This window comes from Chenopodium quinoa, unplaced genomic scaffold (assembly GCF_001683475.1).
Source record: "Chenopodium quinoa cultivar QQ74 unplaced genomic scaffold, ASM168347v1, whole genome shotgun sequence".
In the NCBI taxonomy this organism is placed as follows: domain Eukaryota; kingdom Viridiplantae; phylum Streptophyta; class Magnoliopsida; order Caryophyllales; family Amaranthaceae; genus Chenopodium; species Chenopodium quinoa.
The window spans coordinates 840,677-868,342 of record NW_018745026.1 but is presented as its reverse complement, the minus strand read 5'-3'; the positions used below and the strand labels follow the sequence as shown (position 1 = coordinate 868,342).

The 27,666-nt window shown below is 38.7% G+C and overlaps 2 protein-coding genes across 8 annotated transcripts; one reads left to right on the top strand and one right to left on the bottom strand.

Moving 5' to 3' along the window:
- Nucleotides 1-5,093: 5,093 nt before the first annotated feature.
- Nucleotides 5,094-11,618, bottom strand: LOC110709075. 7 transcript variants are annotated; one of them, XM_021887287.1, is made up of 4 exons: nucleotides 11,442-11,618; nucleotides 6,738-6,785; nucleotides 6,276-6,332; nucleotides 5,094-6,200 (listed from the first exon to the last, which is right to left on the bottom strand). In XM_021887287.1, the coding sequence occupies exons 3-4, from the start codon at nucleotides 6,327-6,329 to the stop codon at nucleotides 5,340-5,342; spliced, it is 915 nt and encodes a 304-aa protein (XP_021742979.1). In that variant the 5' UTR covers nucleotides 6,330-6,332; nucleotides 6,738-6,785; nucleotides 11,442-11,618; the 3' UTR covers nucleotides 5,094-5,339. The 7 variants fall into 7 exon arrangements, with proteins under 7 accessions (XP_021742979.1, XP_021742978.1, XP_021742980.1 ...); XM_021887286.1 differs by lacking the exon at nucleotides 11,442-11,618 and adding an exon at nucleotides 7,064-7,285; XM_021887288.1 differs by lacking the exon at nucleotides 6,738-6,785.
- Nucleotides 8,932-10,290, top strand: LOC110709076. The gene is made up of 2 exons (XM_021887293.1): nucleotides 8,932-9,478; nucleotides 9,567-10,290. The coding sequence occupies exons 1-2, from the start codon at nucleotides 9,310-9,312 to the stop codon at nucleotides 10,187-10,189; spliced, it is 792 nt and encodes a 263-aa protein (XP_021742985.1). The 5' UTR covers nucleotides 8,932-9,309; the 3' UTR covers nucleotides 10,190-10,290.
- Nucleotides 11,619-27,666: the final 16,048 nt, after the last annotated feature.

The window sequence follows — 27,666 nt, the reverse complement described above, 5'->3', positions numbered from 1 at the left end:
TGAATATTAATGCAACACATAATTCTAAAATATCGTGATCACTTCAATTAAGCAACAAGATTAAAAAGGAACCTAAACCGGTCGTCCAAATTATCTTATTACGCGTGATTTTCAATTACATATTTCCTTTAACATGCAATATGGTGATCATAAAAAATAATATAATAAAAACAACATTAATATTGGAAGCAATTTAACAATAATAGTGTTAGTCAAATCAAATAATAATAATAACCTAATCATGATACTAGAAACAAGAATAATAAGAGTAATTAAGTGATTAATTACTCACTTTCCGCGTTTCCTTGAATTGCTACATCATGAATAAACTGTTAGTAACTTCAATAAAAAATATAAATCAAATGAAAATTAAATTAAATAAATGTAGATTTGATTTGGTCCAAACCCTCAGTTATTTATACCTTTCACGCCTTTGATTTAAGTATAGAACTTTGGGTTAAGTATGAACTCCCTGGAGTGCTTAAGGGAAGTATTTTGGAAGAATAGGGAGGTTAGTGTTTAGGCTTAAAGAAGGAGAAGAGAATGATATGATGATCAAGCTTGTTGATGATTCCAAAAAAGGGGGAGATATGACGTCTATTTATAGAGAATAAAGAGGGTCGAAGAATCAAGAAAAGATAAGAATTCGAATCGGATAAAACTCTTGCGATAGACAGCAGTTTTTGCGGTTTTTGTTTTTATCATATCTTTTGATACAGAAATCGGAATAAGATGATTAAGATATCGTTAGAAAGATATTGAAGTCTACTTTCTAACCCAATTAGAATCAGATTTAAATAATTTTTATAATAAAATATATGGCCGAAATAGTGAGACGGTGTCAGTTTTGGATAGAGTTTGACATTTTATTCATATATTTTCCGTTATAGCTTGGAATTGATATTATAATATATCATTGGAAAGATAATTTCAAGGGCTATCCAACCATATAAAATTTGGATAAAAAATATGAGTCACAAAAATAATATCTGTCTATCTTTGAACGTCTTTTAATTCAAATAGAATTAGGACTTAAAAAAAAAAGGAGTTTTATTCAATTTCAAACTCTTTAATCTTATCTTTTCAAAACGGATAATTAAGATCTTTTAGAAACTTATAGAAGCTTCCAATTAATCCTAATTGGTTTAGGAATGAGATTAAATAATTTTGACCCTCTACATGATCATTGGGTCGTAGGTAAGGTGGGCTTAGGTTCGGTTTGGGCTCAGTTTAATATTTTGGCCATAACTTATTCGTTATAACGGATTTGGGCTTATAATATATCGTTGGAAAGCTCTTTTAAAGCCCCATACAACTATTTAATCATTGGACCCAGATTATGGACCAAAATAACTGGATTAAACGTTTTTATAAAAAGGACACGAAATGAATGATTTTAATGGACACGAAATGAATTATTTTGGGTTTAAAGGCACGAAAAGAGGAAAGTAAGTTATGGTTTGGGGAAATGGGATAGAAGTTGGGTTGGTTTATGAAATGGAAATATGGATTTAAGCACTCCAAGATTAAATACTCAACCCGACCAATAATGGCGGTGAAAGGTTGTTCATCATCGGGTTTGGTTTGGGGAGACATTTTTAGGTGTCTACACATTCATACAAGCACAGGCAAAAAAGAGGGGAAAAAAAGGGAAAAAATCTACATAACAAATTCAAGGAAGCTAAAAGCAAAAAACTTAATTGTTAACATCTAAAACACCCATATAAGTAATAATCAAGTTCATTGTCTATCGTGTTTGAAGAAAAGAATAATGTGCTGCCAATTGCTCTAATGTAAGTATAAATGTATTGTATAAGGTATAGCATCATAAGGTAAGAAGTTATACCAAACTGCGGGAAAGGAAATACAGGTTGAGTAGTACTAAATCTAATAACTAACTATATAGCTACATAAAAGAAAAGACCGGCCTACCTATAAAGGTTCATTAACAGCATCCTAGATCGTTTTGTAGTTGCCTTCAGCAACGGAGCAAATTAGTCATATTGCTGAACCTTCCTTTCAGATTATGCCTACTAGATATAAAAGTTCAAAAGACACCACATTCTTTACTGTGTTTGCAGAACACTGAGCTGTACTGCCTGTTGTAAAGACACGAACATCTTTTGCTTTCTTGGCTCGTGATAGTGCAACATAAAGTTGCCCATGGGAGAAACATGGTTGTGGAAGATAAATGGATACTTGACTTAGAGTCTGTCCTTGTGACTTATTAATTGTCATTGCAAAACTTAACTTTATAGGGAACTGCTTGGGGTACTTGTTCTTACAGCTGAGCTTTATGCCATTCTTCCGCATACATGGGCATTCAGGATTCAATATACCACAAGGACCATGCATCATATGGGCCAATACAATTCTTCTCAAGGTAAGATTAGTTTCAGCAGGTATTTCAACACAAACAAATCTGTCATAGTCAGCAGGGGATTTCAGCTTGTACTCAGGTTTTAAAACAATTAAAAAAAATGAGCATGCGGCAAACCTCTTTTTTGGAACTCGACAACATATACCATCGCAGCGACTTCCCCAAATACTTTCTTTTCTATAATTTCCTTTTTCAGCGCAAGCAACTTCGCTTTAAAAATTCTAGCAACTAAGTCTGGCCTATCTTGGGCTGTCTCTCCAGTTGTTAGCTCGGCCTTGATTTAAGGCCAATTAGCATTACATGTAATCATTACAAAAAGATCTGGTTTACCAAACCGTTGTACTAAAGCCATAGCATTTAAGTACCTCTTCTTCATATCCCGAGGACCACCAATATAGGTAGGAGGCAATATAACTCTCCGACCAACATTATGACCAAGAGTTTCTCCAGAATCTAGTGAATCCAATATACCTTTATACAAATCAGCCCTTATTGTTTCCTGGTTGTTTCTGAAGTAATCAAGCCTGGTATTTTCAATCTTTACATACATATCTACTATGTACTGCTGAAAGCATCTACCTGCTCGTAGCAGCATGTTGTTTGGTCGGATTTACAGCTTGTATGCATAGTATTCCCTAGCAGAAATGAACTTGTCTGCTTAGTATTTTTCCTCTTTGAACATGTACTTAAAAATTGGGAAAAAGAGTTAAAAAAAAAACAACAATATGAAGCCCATATTACAAACATGCAACAAGACATAAGAAATTGTTTTAAAAACCTTTTAAAAAGTAGAACCAAGCTCATGCTTTATAAATGAAGTAAGACTTATAAAACCTAAAATACTTATGGGCTTCTTCCTGACTTAATAAATCTTCTGCAGTATGCACAGCGCACAACATTATAGGATCTGGAATCGAATCAGCTGTTCTCCTACTTGGATGAGAATTTTTTTTAAGGCCTTGAGTCCAGCCACATCCTCCTCGAGGAAATAACAACGGATACTGAAGAGGATCATAGAAACCATAACTATGATAAATTCGGTGAGACTCATCAGATCTTCTAGTGACTAATATATGAGGGCCTAAGCTTTCGCTTGATGAATAGTTTTCTGGCCAGATTACAGCAACATCATCAACAGCAGGAGCATTATAAATGCGCTGATCAAGCACTGAACTTCGATTAAGAACAATTTGTGTATCTGCATCAATAACCCTGTCTCGTAAAGATCGAAAGAAGATAGCATACGGGTTTTTTCAGATACCTGCATAAAAATGCTGGCCACATCTTCTCTTATTTGAGGAAAACAGCCAACTCTATTTTCTGCTTCATGTTGACCATCATAGAAGTATAATTGCAGATACTTAGGGCTGCTATCATCGGGCAATAAATCCGGCACAAAATGATACATTTGGCCGTGCAGCTTGAATAAATAAATCCCTTTGTAAGTGCTTGCATAATAATGGCCCCCTAATGAACTAAATGCAAACAAATTGTTGTACAATCTAGCATACTTTCGAAAATGCACAACACCTTCATCCTTTGAAGTAAACAAGTAAACAAGCTCATGAGGATAATCAGTTGCAGCTATCATAATGTCTCCATTGCCACAACAGAAATGCAAGGATTCAAACATAAATTTCTTCGCACCACATTTGTCACAAAAAAACAGGCATAGAAAGTCTGAAAGGCTGCACTGGAAGCTGCCGATCTATAGCAGCACCAAGGATATCTTACAGGAACACAGGGAAAGACATGCACATAGGTTAATTGATATCAAACACAGTAATAAACAACACAAGGTACATAATAAGTATACCTATTTACCTTGTATATGAGTTTGTTTAGTCTTCTTTTTAGAAGGTACAGGTACTGTTGGGTCTGCTCCACTACATGGAACAAAGATCATCTTACTATGGCATCTGCACGATAATGAAGCAGAACAAGTATTGTCCTAGTATGGCATCTGACCTAATTATTGAAATTATAATACATGCATCACAGCACTGATGAGCATAAAGATTCCTACTTCAATTAATACAGCGTACCTATGTAGCTGTGACATACTAAGTTCTTGTATACATTTTTGTCGTTTTGAAGTAGAACTTTGTCGAGAGCGCTTAGCAGCACACCGAGTGTCTGGTAAAGATGGACTGGAAATATACGACAAGTCAATTTTATCACAAGCACAATAATGGCAATCCTAAATGGTCTAACATCTGATGAAACTATATACCTAGCAAACACTGACTGCGATGTTCTGTGTGCTGCCCTATTCAATCTACTACAGCTGTTCCGAGATAAGCGAGGAATGCCATAACGACAATCTAACACACAGTATACAGCAGTTACTATATGGTAGAAATGATACACTAACACAGATTTATCAACTAAGATAAAGAGAAACTAAGTTCAGCTAGGGCAATACCCATTTCCACCAATATAGAGCAGTTTTGAAGAATTGGAACCTAATAGAATTTCTGAAAACCTTCTGTTGATTACATCTGTAATACTCGTAAAAACAAGTAACCATTAATTGCAGGAAAATAACAAACAAAACAACCCTCTGTAAAATAGTACATAAAAACAGAAACAACAACCTTTACATACTAAATTAGGTTACACCAAAAAAAAAAAAAGCAAAAAATCATGCAACAGAGATGATAATCAAAGAAAGTACATTAAGGCAGAAAGAAAAGTAATTTACACACTAAAATAGAAACACAGAAAACCGATATTCATTCAAATGAAGCCATAATAGCAGTACAGTCAAGGTAGGAACATCATTACAACACAAGGACTAAACTACAGGATTTTAGCAACATGACAGCAACTATTACATCTATTACTAATTGACAAAAGCTGCCTAATTAATTTACTATATCCCAACCAAAGGATTAACAGTTGCTTACATACCCTCAATCACCTTAATCCAAAAGATAGTTAGGCATACTAAAAACAGTTATTCAATCCTAGCACATTTATAGACAGCTTCTAAATCCGACAGACCAAGAACAAGATTGTCAGGAATCTGCACTCCCACACCACTGGTAGATGGCTCACTGCTATTAATCCTACGCTTAGCTGGAAGATTTGGTGGGAGAACTAAAACTGGAATTTGATTTGCTTCATCAGTTGGCGTCACACATGCGTCATTTCCTAATCCATTAACAGAATCAGCTTGCTTTGAATTGCTCTCTAAGCATTCAAGATGACCCTTCAAAATCAGATACTTCTCCCTTAGCAAAGAACATTCCCCACTAATCTTTGCCGCAGAACCGTAGTAAGCATCCACTATTTCGAGATTGCAAACAGAAGCTACAAAGAAACATTCTTTCTTTGCAACTCGCTGCTCAGCAATGTGCACTTCAAGACAGGGGTCACTAAAAATGCATTCCATAGAAATACTATTACGAGGGCAGGTGACCATTAACCAAGACATATAGCCATGTCCTTCTAATCTAGTGGTTTCAATGCCAGTCACAGAAACGCCAGTCTTCCTAACTAAAACTCCCAAAACCTGTGCAAAATCCAACGAAACATGAACATCATGAAACGATGCATCCTCCCTTGTACTGCATTCTGCACGTATGCGACTTAAATCTTCTCTGTCCTGCACTAACTCATCACATCTATTCTTAAACAAATTCACACACAATCGATACATCTTAATGCGCTCATAAGTGAAATCAGACACGCGCACACTAAACCGACACATCAATCTCTTCACAGCTTTGTGGGCCGCTCTTTCACGAGACTCTTCAACTGAACTGGCATCTCCACAATAGAAAATAAACTTTGTACGAGAGTTTGGCTTATTAACCTGCACAAAGACATTATTCTTATCAACATCTATAAATCCATACACCGGTGATGGAAACAACAACCAAGCAATAACCTTTTCCAAAAGAGGCTGAAAAGGAACAAAAACTCTATTTGACCATCTAGCCATAACCTGCAATGGCAAAAACGATATTCAGCCCAAAATTTTTTGAATTGTAGCTTTTCTTTTCTTATCAGATTTCTTATTAGTGGAATTAAATTATATTTTTACAGTCCAGTGTTCGTAGGGTTTAGTGGCCTTGTTTACCATTGCTAAACACTCACTCATACTCCATCTTTAGTTAAAATTAAAGACCAATGCCATCTTAAAACAACCAGACATATATTTCTTTTCCTCTATATACGATAGTTAACAGGTACTGCTTTCACTAAAATCACACATGAAACAGACTACATAAACACTTGATTAATAAATCAAAAATTGTTATATGCAGCTAAGCTACCAGTAAAGCACCACATAGAACACATGGTCCTAACAATACAACATCAAATACATAAAAGAAAGCAAAAGAAGTACCTGAACAAATGTCCAACAACAACACCACAAACAATGATATCACTGAACCTGTAACCCCAAAAAAGAACTAAAATAAGAACATGCAAATAAATCAATTTATTTGTTGATATTCCTATTACCACAACAATTAAACCTATCTACTTATTATATTCATATCCACACATTGTATAATTGTATATTCAATATTAGTCATTATATCACATTACATATAATAATCTGTTAGTAAGTTAAGGTTCAATTTGCTAGAACAATCCGAACCAAAGCGCATATGGAGAAATTAAGACTGTACTATAAGTATTGTAATATCATCTACAGCAAAGCACCACCTTTGACATAAACTACTGTGCACAGGAAAAAACTCAAATCATCCACCACCAAAAAGAAACTGTTACTAGGCACGGATCGCTTGCCATGTCCAAAAAAATAGACACCCTCAAGCTATTTATATACACTTTAGCGAACAAGCACACCGACATCAATAACCCTAGAAAATGCAGAGTAAGGCATTCCAATGCAAGGAAAAGGAACAGTAATTATACTCCCAACCTAGATAACAAAAAGAGCAAGAAAACATGGGATTTGTTAAACATCGCCCGCGTTTTTCTACATAAAGCCCACATTTTTTAAAAATGTTGACATTATTGCCCTTGTTTTAATTTTTACCGAAAATAAAATTTTTCACTCATAAAAAATGTGGAGCAGGACTGGATCGCCGAGTGAAACCGAAGAGCCCTCAACGTCGGGTAGATGCACCGGAGAGACGCCGTTGACGCCGGAAAAGGAGGTACGAAGCCATCTAAAACCACGAATTGGCGGCTGGCGTCCTGCCGGGACGCCGTGACCGTAGTGGTGGCGCCTAGCCAGGACGCCGCCACCGTGGCTCTGGCGCCTGGCCAGGACGCCGCCACCGTGGCCGTGGCGTCTGGCCAAGACGCCGCCGCCACGGTGGCGGCGTCCTGGCCAGGCGCCACCGCCACGGTGGCGGCGTCCTGGCTAGACGCCACCACTACGGTCGCGGCGTCCTGGCTAGGCGCCACCACTATTTTTTTTTTTTTTTTTTTTTAATTTAATTTAAAATTTGTTTATTTTTTTTTTTTTGTGTTACAATTTTTTTCTTTTTTTTTTTGGTTTTTTTTTTTGTTTTGTTTTTAATTGTTTTAATTTGTTTTTGTTTTTAATTTATTTATTTTTTATTTTTTTTTTTACAATTTTTTTCGTTTTATGTTTTTTTTTTTGTTTTTATTTTTTTGGTTTATTTTTATTTATTTAATCTAAAGTTTTGTTTATGTTTTTTATTTTTGTGTTTTGTTTTTTTTTTTTTTTTAATACTTTTTGTTTATTTCTTTGTTTGTTGTTTATAATTTATTATTGTTTTTGCTTTTGTGCTAATGTTGTGTCAAATGTATTAATTTAATCTACTCTTATGTGATTATATTTATATGTTATTGTTGCAGGATTATGGTGGAGACGGAAATGATTATAGTGGGATTTTTGTACACGATGGTCTGTTCGAAGATGCTCAACAAGCGGTTGATTGGGCGAAACAGGTTGCAATTAGATCAGGTTTTTGTTTAGTAGTAGCAACTCATAAATCTCAACGGGATGGTAGAATGGATCGCATTTTGAGATGCGACCGTTATCGCAAAAGGGAGGAACGAGATTTCAGTCAAGCGATTCGGTTTGATACAAAGCGGAAAGGTTGTGGGTGTCAGTTCAGAGTAAAGGTTCGACAACAGCAAAGGGGTGACGGTTGGGAAGTGAAGAGTTACGGTAAATGGGGGTATCACAACCATGAGATGATCGCATATGAAGTGGGTCATCGACAGTTAAGTGGCCTAAGTCCTGCTGCGAAACTAATTGTAAAAGAAATGAGTGATGCTCAAGTGAAGCCTGCTAAAATATTAGCATCTGTGTTGGAGAAATTTCCTGAAGACCAGCCAAACCGAAGACACATCTACAACGTCAGACATAAATTGAGGTTTGAACGGTCAGAGGGAAGGAACCCTATACAGCAGCTTCTACACCAGGCACAAGCACGTGGTTACCTGTACTGGTTTGAATCTGATGAAGACACATCGGAGGTGACTCATTTGTTCCTTGTGCATCCTGATTGTGCTGATATGATTTCGTCTTGGCCATCTGTGATTCTGATCGATTCAACGTACAAGACAAACAAGTATAAGTTTCCACTGGTTGAGATGGTTGGGATGACTCCAACGAACCAGAACTTTTTGATTGGTTATGCAGTTATGAAGGATGAGACGGTTGCGAGTTACCGTTGGGTGTTGGAGAAGTTGAGAAATTACATCGGCCCAAGTGTTCAGCCATCGGCCATCGTCAGCGATTGTGAGGGAGGTCTCTTTGCCCCTATAGCGGAGCTGTTTCCGGAGTCGAGCCATTTACTGTGCACATGGCACATCAACAAATGCGTGAAAGTCAAAGCCTACAACCTTTTCAACAAGAACTTAGATTCAGCAGAGAGATTGGTAAATGGTAAGTGGCGGAAGATCCTGCAAGCTACCACGGAGGCAGAGTACGACCGAGCCTTGGATAACTTCAAGGATGCATACCAATGGTGCCCGGCAATCGTAGACTATGTGATGCAGCAGTGGGTGCCTCAGAGGGAAAAGTTTGTCAAATATTGGACAAACCAAGTTCTTCATTTATCGCCACGTGCCGTGGTCGTACATCGTCATCAAGTGGTAGTCAAACATCTTCGTCGGTGAATATGCCCGGCACCGGTACGGTACTTTAGTTTAATTTACTTTTTAGAGTGTTTGTTTAGTTTTCTGCTAACTTGTTAATTGTGTTTTTTGATGTGTGCAACAGGCAGAATGGACATTGAACATTTTCCATATAAAGACAGGATCCCTAACATCATGATGCCGTTCCTGGACGGGTGGAATGATGTGGTTGCAGATGGTAACTGTGGATTTCGGGTTGTGGCTGATGTGTTTCAGATGGGTGAAGACAACTACGGTTTAGTGCGTCAGTTGATGTACAGTGAAATCGCCTCAAACCGAGCTGTTTATCGCCACGTGTACGGACAGGACTTGGATAGGTCTCTGCAGCGTATCCGGTGGGGAGGAGGACGTTGCGGTCAAAATCATTGGTTCGACGCGCCCCTTGATCTCTTCGCCGTTGCAAACATCTACAAGTGTGCAGTGATGCATTTCGGCCTTGGTTTGCATGGTCGAGCTTACTATCCGTGTACCACGGTTCTGCCTTGGTGTTCGCGTGAGACCGTCACCAGACCGGTAAGAGAGGTTGCTATTGGATTTCTGGGGCCGTCATACAGACATTTCATCCGACTGGACCTGTCACCCGATTTTCCGGTCCCACCGATTATACCAACGTGGTACACCATTCGTACAGCAAGCGTAGAGGGCTGGGATGCGTTATATCATGACCGGGTGCAGCAGTGGAACAATCTAGTTGCCTTTTCTATGTGACCTAATATTGCTATTGCTATGTTTTTCCCATTTATTTAATTTTCGGATTCTAATTTTCGTATTTAGTTTTCCCATTTAAATGTGAACCTGTATTTAGTTTTCGTATGCCCACTAATTACAACTTAAAATAAAAGTTATAAAAACTAAAAATATAATGTCAAATTCTAAGAACTTAAAATAATAATTATAAGAACAGATAATGTTAACTTTTACAAACAACTAGGAAAATGTTTTATAAATGCACTGCCGACATATCAATAATCTCTCTGTGACGCCCACTGCCACTGCTCAAGGGCCCGTTCCAGTTCATCAATAACAGCTCTGCCTGTTGCAGTTCATCAATAACAGCTCTGCCTGTTGCAGTCATCAATAACAAAGTGAAAAATATAAAATTATAAAAACTTAAAAAAAGAAGAACATCAAAATTTTAAAAAAAATTTATAACAAAAAAAAGGGAACATAAAATTTTTTTTAAGTAAAAAAACTAATTCAAAAAAAAAAAAAAAACAAGAACAATAAACAAGAACATAAAATTAAAAATTAAAAAAAAAAAGAGGAACATAAAATTTTTTTAAAAAAAACCAACAAAATTTAAAACAAAATAAAAAAAAAAATCAGAAACATAAAATTTAAAATTAAAAAAAAGAAAAACAAATTTAAAAAAAAATCAAAAAAAAAAATAATTATTTTCGAAAATTAAATTTCAAATTTAAAACCAAAAAAAAATTAAAAAAAAAAAAATAAAAAGGCGGCGGCGCCTAGGCCAGACGCCGTGACGGTGGCGGCGGCGTCTAGCCCAGACGCCACTACCACGGCGGCGGCGCCTAGGCCAGACGCCGGTGCCGTGGTTATGGCGCCTGGGCCAGACGCCACCGCCACCGTCACGGCGTCTGGCCTAGGCGTCGCCGCCGTGGTAGTGGCGTCTGGGCTAGACGCCGCCGCCGTGGTGGTGGCGTCTGGCCTAGGCGCCACCACCGCCTCCGACCTTTTTTTTTTAATTTTTAAACACAAAATTAATAAAAAATACCTTCTCGCCGGAAAACCGCTGTCCACCCGCCGCCTGTGCCGCCACTTCCTTGCCGGGCCGCCTCGACATCGCTCGGAAAGTTTTTTAGAGAGAGAAAGTGGAAGTAGAGAATTGAGAGAAGAAATTGTGTTTTTTACTTTGAGGGCAAAAGTGACAATTCACTCTAATTTTGTGGGCTTTATGTGGAGATTCGCGGGCGATGTTTAGCAATTGAGGAAAACATACCAGAGCCACAGAAAGAGAACTCCATTCCTGACCAGATCATCAAGCCCAAAAGCTCGCAAAACAAACCAGCAAAAGACCCAAACCAAAGCAACCAAGCAAAACCGAATCAGAAATCCAAGACACAAAACTACTCATACAAGCAACAAGCACCTTAGCTGTCAGGCAAACCAAGGCATGAAGAACAGCTGGACTTCCATACACATGGCAAGATAGGAAACAACTGGCAGCAAGGGCAAACTCGGCATTTCATTTAATTCAGGGGTTTCTATGTAATAACACGCAAAATAACTATTCACCAGCTACAGTGAATACTTTTGCATGTTTTATAATGGTTATAGACTTGCAGGAGTGCATATAACAATATACGTGCCATTAGCAATTAAATTTAAAATAGAGTATAGACATGGAGTAAACATTAACTACTACAAATTAGCATAAAAGAATGGGTAATGTTATATGTAGCTAAGGGTTATATATAAGCATTAAATACACTCTTGAAAATTGTATAAAATTAGGAATTCATGACAAAAACACGCGTAAATCAATGTAATTAGTGTTTTTTTTATTTTTTTATAGTATTCCCTCCGTCCTCGAAAAAAAACGACCCATTTGGCCTAATTTTAGTCCCAAAAGAATGACCCATTAGCATTAAAATACCCACCAATTTGCAACAATATTTGTACAAAATTAGCTTCCCCATATAGAATTTTATTTTTCCATATACAACCTCCGTTAACTATTATTTGCAACAAAGGGGTATTATTTGTGAAATATAAAATATTCCTTTGTTGCAAATAATAGGTAACGGAGGTAGTACTTTTATTACTATCTCTCTCTATTTTTTTTTGTAAATCTCATATAAATTTATCTTTTCAATATACTTTTAATTCTTTTTATTTAACTTTATTAATACCCGTGAAATCAACCCAAAAAGGTCGTTTTTTCGGAGACGGAGGGAGTACTATATATCACAATCCCCTTGCCTAACAATGCAAACGCATTAAATAAAAGAAATTAAAATACATGTGCTCTTGATTTCTTGAATTAACCAAAGAAAATGACCAAGCAACAAACCCACATAATGATCCATCAATGTGAATTATCGAGTACGGCGAAATCTTAACCTTACTTTCCAAAGCATAGTACAAGTCCTTCTCATTGTAAGAGAGCCACTTGTAAATTCCATCACCAATTTTAACAACATTAATCATATGCACAACATGAATTTGCTCCAAATAAAAACATTTTAAATTCGACATATAAAAAATCAGATATTTGAAATCAATAACTTTGTCTTTTAGTTTTTATAAATTCTTATCTGCTTATAATGTGTTGTAAAATAAAGTGAATATGAGAGAAATATGGGAGAAAACAGATTAGTCCATTATTTAATTTCATTGACTAGGGATATGGATAATTTGCCAATTACTACCGCAAGTTAATACCACTTTGTAAATTACTTCCGCAAATTAAAAAAATTGTGAATTACTACCGCAAAATTTTTTAAGATGTTGCGATTACTACCAAACCCCCATTAAACTCAACTATGACATCATTATATCCCTTTAACTCATGTTTGACCATGGTTAAGGGCTTTAACCAGCCCCCCTGAAAAAGAAAATGGGTTAGGGATATAATGACGTCATGTTTAAGGGCTTTAACCCATGTTTAACCATGGTTAAGAGCTTTAACCATGGGTTAAAGTGATATAATGACTCATAGTTGGGTTTAATGGGGTTTGTTAGTAATCGCAACAACTTAAAAATTTTTGCGGTAGTAATTCACAACTTTTTTAATTTGCGGTAGTAATTTACAAAGTGATATTAACTTGCGGTAGTAATTGACAAATTTTTCTAGGGATATATATACATATACAATGGATAGGTTTTTTTTAAACCACTAAACCCTAAGCCTTGAATATCCTAGCGGGTACATGAATATAGTGGACAACCACAAATACTACTCAGATAAGTCCAAATAGTATATGGTCCTTCCACTTTTTTGTTTGGGTCCCAAAAAAAATATATGTACCTAGTTAATTACCCAGATAAATAAATTATAATTGTCGTTTCAAGTACCAGTGGAGGGGTATACGTGTCTTTTTATGTACTAATTTAGGGGTACATATGTAATTTCCACACCAAAAAGTAAAAGCAAGTTGCAAACAATAATTGGACAGCTCACCAAAAATACTAAATAAATGATCATGCTTTTTCAATATATTTACAAAAATGCCATCAGATTAACAAAAATTCATTTATCTGCCAGATAAACTTGTATTTGCCCAAAAAAAAAAAACTATAAAAACTCCCCTAGATCTGGGAATCCTGACCCGGACCCGATGACCCTACTTGAATGACTTAACCCATGACCCAAAATCGACCCAAAAATAGTGATTCGAAATTGACTCGAAACCTAAAATCAACCCACTCCGACCCATACCCAACCTGAAGTGGAATAAACCAGACTTAACCCGAAACTCAAAGTTGACCCAAAACTCAAAACGACCCGACCCAACCCAACCCCACCCCACCCCACCCACCCCGAAACTCCCCTTGTCTTTTTAAAATCCCCTCTCCCAACTCCCTTATCTTTTTAAAATCCCCTCTCCCGGCAAAACTTCCATCAAGTAAGAAAAAAAACATGGAGATGAAAAAGGTACTTGTAACAGGTTCATCAGGTTTCTTAGGTGGTAAACTATGTCACACCTTACTCAACCATGGTTACTCAGTCCGAGGTTTTGACCGCCAAACCACCAACCTTACTAATCCTAACTTTTTTTTTTTTTTTAATAATAAACTTTTAGGAGTGTTTTCTTTTAACAGATCAAATGACTGATACAATAGCTTAAAGTTGAGATTAATATTACCAATTTTTCCTTAGGACATTGTTATAATTGATACAAGAAAGATCATTAGAGAAATTAACAAACATAAACACATATTTTATAATTACTTGGTTCAGTAACGATGACTGACCGGTTTGTGAGACCCTATGATAGTCGTTAATAGATTCAAGTCATATTTTAATGCATATTCTTAGGGAGTAATATTTTTGATTTTTGAAGGTTGACTTTTACTAAATTTTTGGTTGCAGGTTAATGTCGGTGGATTGAAGAACGTGATTCAAGCTTGTAAAGAAAGTAACTCGATACAGAAGATCATCTATACGTCGTCATTTTTTGCTCTTGGACCTACTGATGGTGGTGTCATTGCTGACGAGAATCAGGTGATTGAATTGAAAACACAAGTTATTCATAGTTAGACGTGGAAAACGGGTCATTCAGGTTGGGCTTGGGTCGAATCACATTAAAATTAGGTTATTTTGGATTAGCTAACATTCAGGTTGGCGGGGTACGAGTTGGGTCTATACGGGTCATACCATTTTCGGATCGAGTATGTTCGGATTATATTCGGGTAGGATCATGTCCGGGTTGTTCAATTTGTGTATCAAGCTCAAATCCATAATTTTATACTTCGTATTTTGTTATTATTATAATAAGAATTATCAAGTTAATTTATGAGGTTGGCTATGATTGGAGATGAACAATTTGAGTCATTTTTAGCTCTAGACATTTTTAGATTAGTAATATGGTAATTTTAGTTCATGACATTTTTGTTTTGGTCAAACACTTCAAGTCAACTTTAGGTCAGGTCAAATCATTTTGGATATCGGGTCAACTTCGGGTTGGGTATAGTTCGTGTGTCGGGTCAACATGGGTGAACTTTGGCTTGATTTCGGGTTTGGAATCGATGTTTTTGAGTCGATCTATGCAAAGTTGAAATGATTTATAAAATATTGTCTACGTAGTTATAGTTCAAGTTTTTGAATTGGATGATTTTATATATATATATCACAAATTTTTGTATGTGGCTGGCCACACCGTGTGGCCAGCCACATTTTTTATTTTTATTTTTTTTAAAATACCACAACTCTTCTCTCTTCTTTTTTCTTAGCTTCTTCTCTAAGCCAAATCACACATCATCAACAACCATATCTCTACTCCACCCATTTTCTCTCTCCTCTTTTCTTAGCTTCTTCTTCAAGCCAAACCACACATCTCCAACAACCATATCCCTACTCTACCAATTTTCTCTCTCCTCTTTGCTAAATTGCTACAATTAAAGCCCGAAATTGTAGAAATTGGGTGTCAAATTGTTGTGAAAAATTGTGATTAATTATCCTTAAGATCGTGAACAACCATTTGAAGTAGTGAAATTGATGAGAACCAAAGAAATTTGAGCTCCTTTTCTTCGTGGAATCTCAAATCGAACATTCTACGTCAAAAATTGTAGGGTGTTACTAGTTTGGTCAGGGGTTACTTGTAGGGTGTTACTGGTTTTGGTCAGGGGTTAGGTTACTTGCAGGGTGTTACTGGTTTGGTCAGGGGTTACTTGTAGGGTGTTACTGGTTTTGGTCAGGGGTTACTTGTAGGGTGTTACTGGTTTTGGTCGGGGGTTACTTGTAGGGTGTTACTGGTTTGGTATGGGGCCTATAAGCAATTTTTTTTTTTTTTTGAAACCAACTTACAAGCAACCCTTGAATAAGTAACAATTAACCATTGAATAAGTAATTCATACAAGTAACCTTTGAAGTAACTCACATAAGTAACCCTTGAATAAGTAACTCATACAAGTAACCCTTGAATTAACCCATACAAGTAACCCCTAAAAAAAAAAAAAAAAAAAAAAGGTACCCTTGAAAAAAAATATAAGTAACTCCTGAAAAAAAAATATACAAGTAACCCCTGAAAATACAAGTAACCCTTGAATAACTAATCCATACAATTAACCCTTGAAAAAAAAATACAAGTAACTCCTGAAAAAAAAATACAAGTAACCCTGAAAAAAAATACAAGTAACTATTGAAAATAAAAATACAAGTAACTCCTGAAAAAAAAATATACAAGTAACCCCTGAAAAAAAAATTACAAGTAACTCTTGAAAAAAAAATACAAGTAACCCCTGAAAAATACAAGTAGCTTGTACAAAACCAGTAACCCCGTTATGCGCGCGTCAGAATCCGTTATTTTTACTGACTTGCTGCACCAAAAAAAACTATATATATATATATATATATATATATATATATATATATATATATATATATATAGAGAGAGAGAGAGAGAGAGAGAGAGAGAGAGAGAGAGAGAGAGAGAGAGAGAGAGAGAGAGAGAGAGAGAGAGAGAGAGAGAGAGAGAGAGAGAGAGAGAGAGAGAGAGAGAGAGAGAGAGAGAGAGAGAGAAGAGAGAGAGAGAGAGAGAGAGAGAGAAGAGAAAGAGAGAAAAGAGAGAAGAGAGAGAGAGAGAGAGAGAGAGAGAGAGAGAGAGAGAGAGACTCATGTAAGAACCCTCCTCTATATAAGAACCCAATCTTATATAAGAACCAGTCTTAACCTTTATTTGTTTTGATCCAACCATCTAAAATGATCCCTTAGTAATGGCATTTCTGTAATTTTGAAGAGTTTGTATTTAGAACATAGAATAAAAATTTAGAATATAGGAAAATTTTTAGAACATAAGCAGAAAAAATTTAGAACATAAGCAAACAAAAATTTAGAACATAAGCAGAAAAAAGTTAGAACATAAAAAGCTTGATTTCCGATTTATGTTCGATTTTATATTTCCATGTTCTAAATTTTTTGTCTATGTTCAAAAAAATTTGTCTATGTTCTAAACTTTTGCATATGTTCTAAACTTATATTGTGAGCCTATGTTCTAATTTTTTCCCCTATGCTCTAAAATCATTTCCTATATTCTTAGTTTTTCGTGTATGTTCTAAATTTCTTTCTATGTTCTAAACCTATATTTTGAGCCTATGTTCTAAATTTATTCCCTATGTTCTAATTTTTTTTTTTCTATGTTCTAAATTTAGATTTATGCTTGATTTTCAATTTATGTTCAATTTTACATTTTCATGTTCTAAATTTTTTTTTTAATCTATGTTCTAAACTTTTTCTTATGTTCTAAACTTATATTGTGAGCCTATGTTCTAATTTTTTTCCCCTATGCTCTAAAATCATTTCCTATATTCTTAGTTTTTTCGTCCATGTTCTAAATTTCAATTCTTTATATGTTCTAAACCTATCTTTTGAGCCTATGTTCTAATTTTTTTCCCTATGTTCTAAAATTATTTCTTATGTTCTAAATTATAACATTATGAATTATGATCTAATTTTTTCTAAATTTATTCTAAGGAAAGAACGATGATTAAGTTTTTTTTATATAGTTATTTATAAATATAGCCTATGTAGGATTCGAACCTACATCATCTATGGAGTTTGCATAGTGCTCTACCACTTGAGCTAATAGGTTTTTGATATAGATCAACACACTACCCTCCCATAGAAGTAGAGGAAAACGATCACATGTAGAAACTCAAATGCCTCCATTATTGCTAAAACAACCACCATAGCTCACACATTACCCAACACAACTACTACAGTACTACTAGGAAGTGTTATCAAGTAAATTACATCAGTCTGACAGAGGAAAATATACAGTTGGATGTTCATCCAGTGATTCCATTCCTATAAAATATTATGCAAATTTATCTACTGCAAGTGCTAACCTAATATCTTACTATAATACTCTTATTTTTACATGAACTAACCTAAATGACTAAATTTGTGCAACTACCAGCAAATGCTTCATATTATTTGCAATCTCATATGAACTCTAATAATGAACTATCAAAACCAAACATTCGTATAATTGATCAAAATTTTGACAGCATTCTAATTTTACGCCTTTTTTATGATTCCTCTTTGATTGTAATGTCACATCCTATTATGAACGAATTGACAGCTATGGGTCGGGATGATAACTGATTTTATGTTGTCTCTGTTCTAGATGCTCTATTATTGAATTTTCTTCGGTACATTTTCCCATTGAATAATTCAGCAGCATTTAGCAATGCTTTTAAAACGTGGAATTATATATCGTAAAAATCAAAGATCCACCTCCATTATGATTATGTTGTCGGGTATCCATTAAATTTAAACGTAGACATAATAGAATGAGTTTAGAACATAATTTTTTTAAAAAAAAGAGTTTAGAACATTATCCATTAATTTAAACATAGAACATAATAGAATGAGTTTAGAACATAATTAAAAAAAAAAGAGTCTAGAACATTATACAAGCCTGTTCGAAATTGACAGAAAACAAACAACAAAAATCGAACAAAATAATTCGAACATAAATTGAACTAATTAAAGCGAACAAAAATGAACAAAAATCAAAATATTAGCAAAATCGAACTAAAATCAAGCAAAATTTGAACTAAAATCGAGCAAAAATCGAACAAAATAATCGAACAAAAATCGAACTAAAATTGAACCCTAAATTCGAACACTAAAGCCGCAAAAATCGAACCCTAAATTCGAGCCCTAAATTTTCAAAAATCGAACTCAAAAAAATCGAAAAGAAAAACAAAATCCACTTGAACATCATGCTAATTTCATAGAAATTTAAACAAAATCGAAAAGAAAAAAACATACAAAATCGGCTTTAACTCATGCAAAATTCATGAAAATCAAATCGCAAAAATCAAAATCGCCAATTTGCAAACATCATGCGATTGAAAGCACAAAATCGACTTGAATATCATGTGAAATTCATAAAATTAGAACAAAATCAAAGAAAAACGTACCTAATTTGAGCAATTTAGGTTGTTTTGCAGCAATTTGGGCTAGATTTTGAGATTTGAGGAGAGAGAAAGTAAAGAGGATTGAAAGTTTGAGGAGAGAGAAAAGTATGAACGTTTGGGGAGGGTTTTGGGGGAGTTTTTTTTTTTGTTTTAATCTTGACCGCTCATCCTAATCTAATCCTACGGATGAGATTGGTTCTTATATAACTAGGGTTCTTACATAAGGAGGGGTTCTTACCGGATCCCTCCCTATATATATATAATTTTCATAAATAGTTTGGGTAGCTTATTATGTTATGTAACGTTACAAATTTAATGTTTTTAATTTGTTCACTCGTATGAGAAAATTTTGATGGGTATAGTATTGAAAAGTTTGGTAATCTTGGGTCTTAACCAAAATTATTGAAACTGTTGATTTATTTTGTAGGTACACCATGAGAAATTCTTTTGTACGGAGTATGAGAGGTCGAAACTTGCAGCTGATAAGATTGCATTACAGGCTGCATCAGAGGGGGTTCCCATTGTCGCGGTCTATCCAGGAGTTATGTATGGTTCTGGCAAGCTTACGACTGGAAATATTGTAGCTAAATTGGTGAGTGAGAGTGTTAATAAAGATAATAAGATGATATAATCTTTGCATGTGATAAAATTTTTGAGTATCACTTCATCATTAGATGTTTGTTTTGCTAACGCGTCATTGATTATCTTAAGGTCATATCAGATAATAAGTAGGAATAAGTAACTAGGTTCTTTGGAAATTCTCTCCTGTATTTGTAAGGAATCATGGTTATAGAGGGTAGGGGTGTTAACGAGCCAAGAATACTCGTGAGCTACTCGAGGCTCTAATCGATAAAAAAACAGCTTGAACAGGCTCAACTTGAGCTCATGTCTTTTTGAGATCTTGAGGAACAAGCATCTGGCTAGGCTTGAAAGCTTGTGAACATGATTTAGTGTATATAGTATTAATAATTCACAAAATGAAATTTAATGTTGTTAAAAGATGATGCACACAATATTAGTGCTTCATAATTACATATAAGAACCCATAAATTAAATCACATTCCTAGGAAGCAATAGTAGATCCTTCATATCCTAAGTCCTTGTCAATCAACTACTTGTAATTGAATACAATTATATACACGTATAGTCGTATGCTGTATCAACTGAATATTATCTGTCTTGCTTGCAGTTCGGTTCATTGTTACACCATATGCTGTTTTGTCAATTAATCCAATTTCACTTTTTCAAGATTATTTACGCAATTGGGTTACTACTGCAATAGTACTAAGGAAATTTTGTCAGAAAGGACCTTTTAAGTGCATTTCTTTGTTTAAAAGGACCTTTTAAAGCCAAAGTTGTGAAAGGGGTACAAATTTTGGAAAAAAGTTGTGACTTGGGACCACATGCCAGAATGTCAACGTTGAGTGGTCAACTCCGGCGTTAACCAACACTTGCAGCCACCAATTTCCTCCACCCCATCGCCTCCTTCGTTCTCTCCCCTCCCCTTTCACGACAAGTCGACAGTCCAAGCCACCCCCTTTCTCCTCCGTTGCCGACACTAACCCCGAAACCCCATCCCCATCCCTTTCACAGCAGCCCACTTCTCCCCTTTCCCCACCTCCACTCCCTTTCCTCCACCTCGATTACTGTATAATCTTCAAGCAATTTCCTACACCCAAACCTTATAATTTAGGGATGAGAGAATGGAGCAAAGAGAGAAGTTGAAATCAAATTTCTAAATGAGTTTAATGAAATTAGGGTATGAATTAAAATTGGATTAATTTGTGACGAATTTGGGGAAAGTTGAGATCTTGGAGATTAAGAACCCTTACCGGAGAGTAAGTTGAAAACGAAGGGGGTGGGTAATCGGGTGAGGAAAAGGATCGGGGACTCGGGGTGGAGGAAAGGGAGGCTTGGGTGCTGCTTAGACAATGGAGGGGGAGAGGGGGGCTAATGTGGGGGGGTCTGCCGTGAAAGGGGAAGGGGGAGGGGTTGGGCTAGGGTGGTCAACGCCGGAGTTGGTGGGTCAAATTCCACTTTCCGGCATGTGGTCCCAAGTCATAACTTTTTTCCAAAATTTGTACCCCTTTCATAACTTTGGCTTTAAAAGGTCCTTTTAGACAAAGAAATGCACATAAAAGGTCATTTTTAACAAATTTTCCTAGTGCTTATAAACCATGTGCATCATTATGTCACTTAGTAAGTTAGTAGGTATCTTTGATGGTAATACATTGTACTATCTGTTTGGGTCCAATTTAGTCAAAATTGGGCCTGAGCACTAAATGATCCAATTAAAAGCCCAAGGTCAAGGTTCAACTCTCCAATTGCTCAAAAGTCAAAAGTCAGCCCACAAAGTAAGCCAATTGGGCTAAAGCCCAACCTCTCCAAGTATGATGAGGTATAAAAGCCCTCATATTAACACATTCAAGGGGAGATCAGATACATTATCACATATGATCATTGACATTCCAATTCATATGCTCATTCTTGCATTCAGAAATATTCCACAAAAGCCTCAAGCTACAAACTCTCTTGCATAGTGTCTTCCTTCTACACATTGTACTGACTTTAGCATCGGAGGGGCCTTCCTCGGAAACACCCCCGAGGCTAGTTTACGTGTGTTCACTGTGCAGGAAACCTTCGGCCCAACACAACTTGGATCGAATCCAGTCTTCTCCATTTCAGTGGACCTTCGGCAAGGTCCCATTGTTTTCAACCGAAACAATTTGGCGCCGTCTGTGGGGAAGACTTTCAAAAATCTTTAAGCCAAATTCCTAACCAAGATCATCTTGCAATTATCTTAGCAGCCATGGCTAAGAACCGCAAGAGCAAAAGCCTCCGTCAAGGAGCGGGCGAAAAGCCTAAAACCCCTACACCATCGCCCACGCCGGACCGGAACTCTCCCAAGGGTGCCGGCTCGGGGGGAGGATCACACAAGGAGGATTCCCTATCTCCTATAATGCATGACTCTCAATATAGGCCGGACCACTCTCGGTCTAGCAGGGGTCAGTCTGATCATAGGACATATTCAGTGTCCCGAAGCCAACCATCGGCTGCACGGCCTCATGCCCACACTCGGCCGGGGACCCCTTTGACGGGGCCCAGTTCGGAAGAGGTGGCAAGAGCGCTGGCAGTACTCATGGAGGCAATGAGGGCACAGAATATGCCACCGCCTCGTGATCGAACTCCTCCGCATACCCGGCATCAGCGGAGGAAGTTAGACCATGACGGTGGGAAGCTTCCTTCCTTCCGGGAACTGGAAGAGTGGGAGGAGGATTCTTGGAAAAATGAAAAACAGAGGAAGAAGAACTCTCAATTATTTAAAGGATCCTCATCCTCAAGACCAGCAGCGCATAAGAGCAGCAGCTCAGCTTCTCGGCCAGAATCTACTCGCCGGGAACCCGAGACTGCTCGCAGAAGCGTCCTTGACCGACTCGGCGGCCAGGAACCGAGCGTGCGTAGTCGCCTCTCGTTCCCTGCAGCCGAGGCCCAGACTTCCCAGCCAGGGACGAAAACCACTCCTACCTCTCTAAGAGGGCGGAGCGCGGTCCCTTCGGCCAGGAACAAGGGCAAGGCCATTATGCTTCCCGCTAGTTCACCATTCGAGCAATGGATACTGGAAGAGCGCGTACCCACGGTTAAAATACCGTCGCATATCACATATGACGGGACCACGGATCCGAAGGACCACGTGGCCTCGTATGAGACTCATATGCATCTTTGCCCCAGATCCGAGGCGACTTGGTGCAAATATTTCCCAACCACTCTCAAGGGGGTCGCGCAAGCGTGGATCTCCAAGGGAGTAAGGCAAGGCTCCATAACAGGTTGGGATGATCTGTCCTCCAAGTTCAGGAGCAAGTTTTCCACGGCAAACCGCCGAGAAAAGACTACCGCAGAGCTCATGGGTCTGCAACAGGGGGAAACCGAAAGCCTCCGAGACTACCTGACCCGTTTCAGTAACGAGTCATCAAGCGTCTCTCAGCTGGACCAGGGGCTAGCTGTTTTTGCAATGCAGAATGGCCTTCAGCCAGGAAAATTCCTAGACTTCATGGTCATGCATACCCCGCAGACCTTGGAGGAAGCTCTTAGTGCTTCGGATAAGTTCATCCGAGCCGAAGAATGGAATAAAGCAAAAACCCAACCTCAATCCGGGGGAGGGAAACAGAGGCAAATACCCTTGTCTGAAGGCCAAGGCCATAAGGCAAAGGGAAAATCAAAGGCCTCGGAGCCATCTTCGGCCAGCGACCTAAAGAAGGACAGGTTTGCCTCATACACAGGCAGATACGAGTCCTACACTCCGCTCTCTCTTCCACGCGCCAAAATTTACAGTGTGACGAAGGAGGAGCAGAGTTACCGAAAGCCGAGACCACTCCCAGAGTGGTATCAGCGAAAAAATAAAAATCAGTGGTGTGAGTTCCACGAGTCTTCGGGCCACAACACTGAAGAGTGTATCCAGCTGAAGGACCAGATAGAGGACATGGTCCGGAAGGGATACTTGAAAAAATACATCGCGGATCACCGCGAGAAAAAAGAATCCGAGAGGCTAGCAAAGGACCCTCGGCAGGACCTTGATTTCCCCCGGAAAAACAGTAAAAAACCGGAGGGGAAATTCCCTCCGATCAATGTTATCTCGGGAGGAATATACTCTCGGAGGGAGCACAAGCGTCACCTTAGAGCTTTGACTCACCAGGTGAACAACGCTGACATTCAATCTCCCCAGTCGCCGGTGCCGAACATGACGTTCACAGCCGCCGACTGCCGGGGGATTACGTTCCCTCACGAGGATCCGTTGGTGATCATCGCCACGGTGGCCAACCACGACGTCAGTAAGGTCCTTGTTGACGGTGGCAGCGGAGCAAACATTCTGTTCCGAAAGGCCTACAACCAAATTAAGCTGAAGCCCAAGCACCTTACGCCGGTACCCTATCCGGTATCCGGGTTCAATGGGGCTTCAACTTATCCAGATGGGAAGGTGACACTTCCTGTCACCATCGGTTGCGATGAGGCAGCCCGGAACGTCATGATTGAGTTTTTGGTCATCGACGCTCCTTCAGTGTACAACGTGATTTTGGGGAGACCCATAATTCACGAGATCCAAGGGGTCGTCTCAACTTATCATCAGCTGATGATTTATGTCTCAGACGCCGGCTTCCCCGAAAGGATACAGGGCAACCAGAAGGACGCCCGAAGGTGCAACTACCTCAAGCCATCCAGTAGTCGCCCAGATAACGACAAGGATGAGGAGGAGAAAGAAAAAGAAAGAGAGCCAAGCACAAAAAAGCCGAAAGGCCTAAGTGCTTCGGCCCAAGGATCAGTGCCCAGAGAAAAAGGTCCCGAAAGGGAAAAGGTTGACTCTTCATCTGAGCCGAAAGACTCAGAGTGCCAGCCGAAGAACACAAAGACTGGGACACCTGCTGACATTGGCAGCAGACCAGATTCTGAAGAGTCCAGTCCATCGGCAATGGACATGGACCAACAGACTGAAACAGCAGAGTTGGCCGAAGGAGATGCTGAGAAATGTGTAACAATCGGGATGGACCTTGATCCTAACACCCGTTGTGAACTTATTCAGCTCCTGCGGGATAACAGAGATGTGTTTGCTTTCTCGGCAGCTGATATGCCCGGGATAAGTTCAGACCTCATCTCCCATAACCGAAGGGTCCATGCAAGGCCTCTCAAAATTGGGGATCTTGTCCTTCGGAATGCTGCTGCAGTTCAGAAAGGCCGAATCCATGGGAAGCTCTCAGCTACATGGGAGGGACCTTATGAAATTTATGATGAGCTTCAGCCAGGGACATACCGACTTCGGCAGTTGGATGGAACTGAGTTGAAGAATCACTGGAATGCTGATGTACTGAAAAAATACCATGTGTAAACCCTTCGGGGCAGAACAATCTTTGTAAGTACATTTTGAACTAATGACAGGCCTTGGAGCCGCCATTTATATAAAATTTACAACTTTTTATCCTTTCAAAATTTTCTTTGTTCTATCTACTCTTTGAGGGTTTTTTATTCAGCCTCGTCTGAAGCCTTCGCCTTCGGGTAACTGGGTTTCAGATTGCTGACAAAACCTGTCTTTTTAAAGAACACCGGTCTTTCAGCTGAAGTCAAACTTCAGTAAGACTTGTTCTCCAAAGACATGAGTCCATGGACAATTCTGGGATATTGCCTTAACTGAGCCTTGTATCCCAGAGAGCCATTATCCGAAACATTGCCTTAAGTTGGCCCTGTGTTTCGGGTATCCATTTTTCAAAGATAGACAGAAAATCAAGGATAACAGCAACAGTTGAAAATTTTTAAATCAGCCTCGTCTGAAACCTTCGCCTTCGGGTAACTGGGTTTCAGATGGCTTACAAAACTCAGTCTTTTTAAAGAACACTGGTCTTTCAGCTGAAGTCAAACTTCAGTAAGACTTGTTCTCCAAAGACATGAGTCCATGGACAATTCTGGGATATTGCCTTAACTGAGCCTTGTATCCCAGAGAGCCATTATCCGAAACATTGCCTTAAGTTGGCCCTGTGTTTCGGGTATCCATTTTTCAAAGATAGACAGAAAATCAAGGATAACAGCCTTTTTAAATCAGCCTCGTCTGAAACCTTCGCCTTCGGGTAACTGGGTTTCAGATGGCTTACAAAACTCAGTCTTTTTAAAGAACATTGGTCTTTCAGCTGAAATCAAACATCAGTAAGACCTGTTCTCCAAAGACATGAGTCCATGGACAATCCTGGGATATTGCCTTAACTGAGCCTTGTATCCCAGAGAGCCATTATCCGAAACATTGCCTTAAGTTGGCCCTGTGTTTCGGATATGCGTCTTCTTTAAGAACGCTGGTCTTTCAGCTGAAGTCAAATTTCAGTAAGACTTGTTCTAAAGAGGTTAGTCCCAGAAAGCTAATATCCCAAGCATTGCCTTCAGTTGGCCCTGTGTTTCGGATATCCAACTTTCAGACAGTCAATCTTCAGTAAGACTTGTATCCCAGAAGCATTGCCTTCAGTTGGCCCTGTGTTTCGGATATCCATTTTGAAGAAGTTCAGAAATTGCTTATTCAACTAAAGTCATACTTCAATTTCTGTGGGGGCAAGAAGCACGCAGTGCAGCTATGTTCGGCAGAGTTGAAGAAAAGAAACAGTAAAGCATTCAAAAATAAAGCAACTGAAGAAAAAAATTGAGCTACAAGTTCAATAATTCAGTATCGGCAGCCGCCCACAAGCGGAAAATAACAGCTGCCGAAATACGTACATAAGCAAAAAAAATAAAACTGCTGTACGACAAGGCAAGCTGAAGCAAAAAACAAGGCAAAAAACTCAGAAAGCGGCAAGTCTAAAGTTAAGCACATGATGAACCGCAAGATTCTGAAGACGACTGCCCGAGTTCCTATGCTTCAGCCGGCGGATCAGACTGATCAGCGTTGAGTCCCATGGTGGCCTCAGCCCCAGCAGCAGAAGAGGCGGGCTTTGCACTTTGCCGAGCCTCCCTTTCCCTCTGCTCAGCTTCCAACTCCAGTCTTTCAGCTTCCTCTTCGGCTTCCTCAGCCTTAAGAATTTCAGCTTCAGCTGGAGTTGCAAACTTCATGTGAGGGTCTTCGGGATTCTGGACCCACTCAGCACATTTAGACCAGTCCAGCTTCGGCTCAGCATGAAGGCAGACTCTTCGGCATACTCGGAATCCGTTTCTGAAACCCATCTCATATTCCTCTTGGGTATAGACACGGACTTTGAGTAAAGCCTCAGCATCAGCCAGCTTCTTCTGGGTCTCCTCCAAGTCTTCCTTGGATTTCTTCAGCTCATCAGCGACTTGGGAGGAGGAGCCTTTCAGCTCATTCAGCTCTTGCTGAATTTGGGAAGCCTTTGTCTGAGCCTGGGCCACTTCAACTTTCTGGATCAGCAGTTGATCCTCAGCCTTTTGGAACTTAGCTCTTTGAGCTCCAGCAGCAGCAGCAGCCTCTGAGAGTTGGACGTCTTTGGCCAGGAGCAACTCTTCAGCAGCCATTCGGCTGGCTTCAAGAGCCTCTAGACGCTGCTGTACTTCAGCTTGTGCAGCAGTTCCTTCTTGAATTCGGCTCTCAATAGCAGCCTTGAATTTGGAGACGTCCACTCCCATATGCTCCTGGAGGAATTTTTCCCCTTCCATCAGTGGGGGAAAAACCTCCATCTCCATAGCATCGCAGAAGGTTTTCAGAGCTTCGACAGCTTTTTTACCGTACTCCTCAACCTCCTGCTGCTTCTCTTCAGCTGCTGCTTGCTTCAGCTTAGCAAGCTTAACTTCCTCTTCAGCCACCTTCCTTTCGTGCACAGCAGCGTCTACCCTATCTTGTAGGGTATCAATCAGCTCTACAGTGAGAGTCTGATTGTGCACGAACTGAAAACAGGAAGACAAAAAAAAAATAAGTAATAAGAAAAAAATAGAGCTGAATTTCGGAGGAAATGAAGGAAAATTACCTGCATCATCAGCAGTTGGTTAGACCTAGCTGGGTCAGGAACTGATCTACTGGATTCGCCCATCCCAGCAGTGGCCTTCAGCGACCAGATCCTTGCCCTGTCTACTTCGGACATGCCAGCAAAACTGCCGAAGTAGGC

Bases quoted from the DNA above. Each gene is read 5' to 3' on its own strand.
- LOC110709075 (XM_021887287.1), bottom strand. From the start codon at position 6,329: ATGGCTAGATGGTCAAATAGAGTTTTTGTTCCTTTTCAGCCTCTTTTG. The intron at 6,201-6,275 runs GTTATTGCTTGG...GTCTTTGTGCAG, and splicing joins TTCAGCCTCTTTTGGAAAAG to GTTAATAAGCCAAACTCTCG.
- LOC110709076 (XM_021887293.1), top strand. From the start codon at position 9,310: ATGGTGCCCGGCAATCGTAGACTATGTGATGCAGCAGTGGGTGCCTCA. The intron at 9,479-9,566 runs GTACGGTACTTT...TGTGTGCAACAG, and splicing joins GGTGAATATGCCCGGCACCG to GCAGAATGGACATTGAACAT.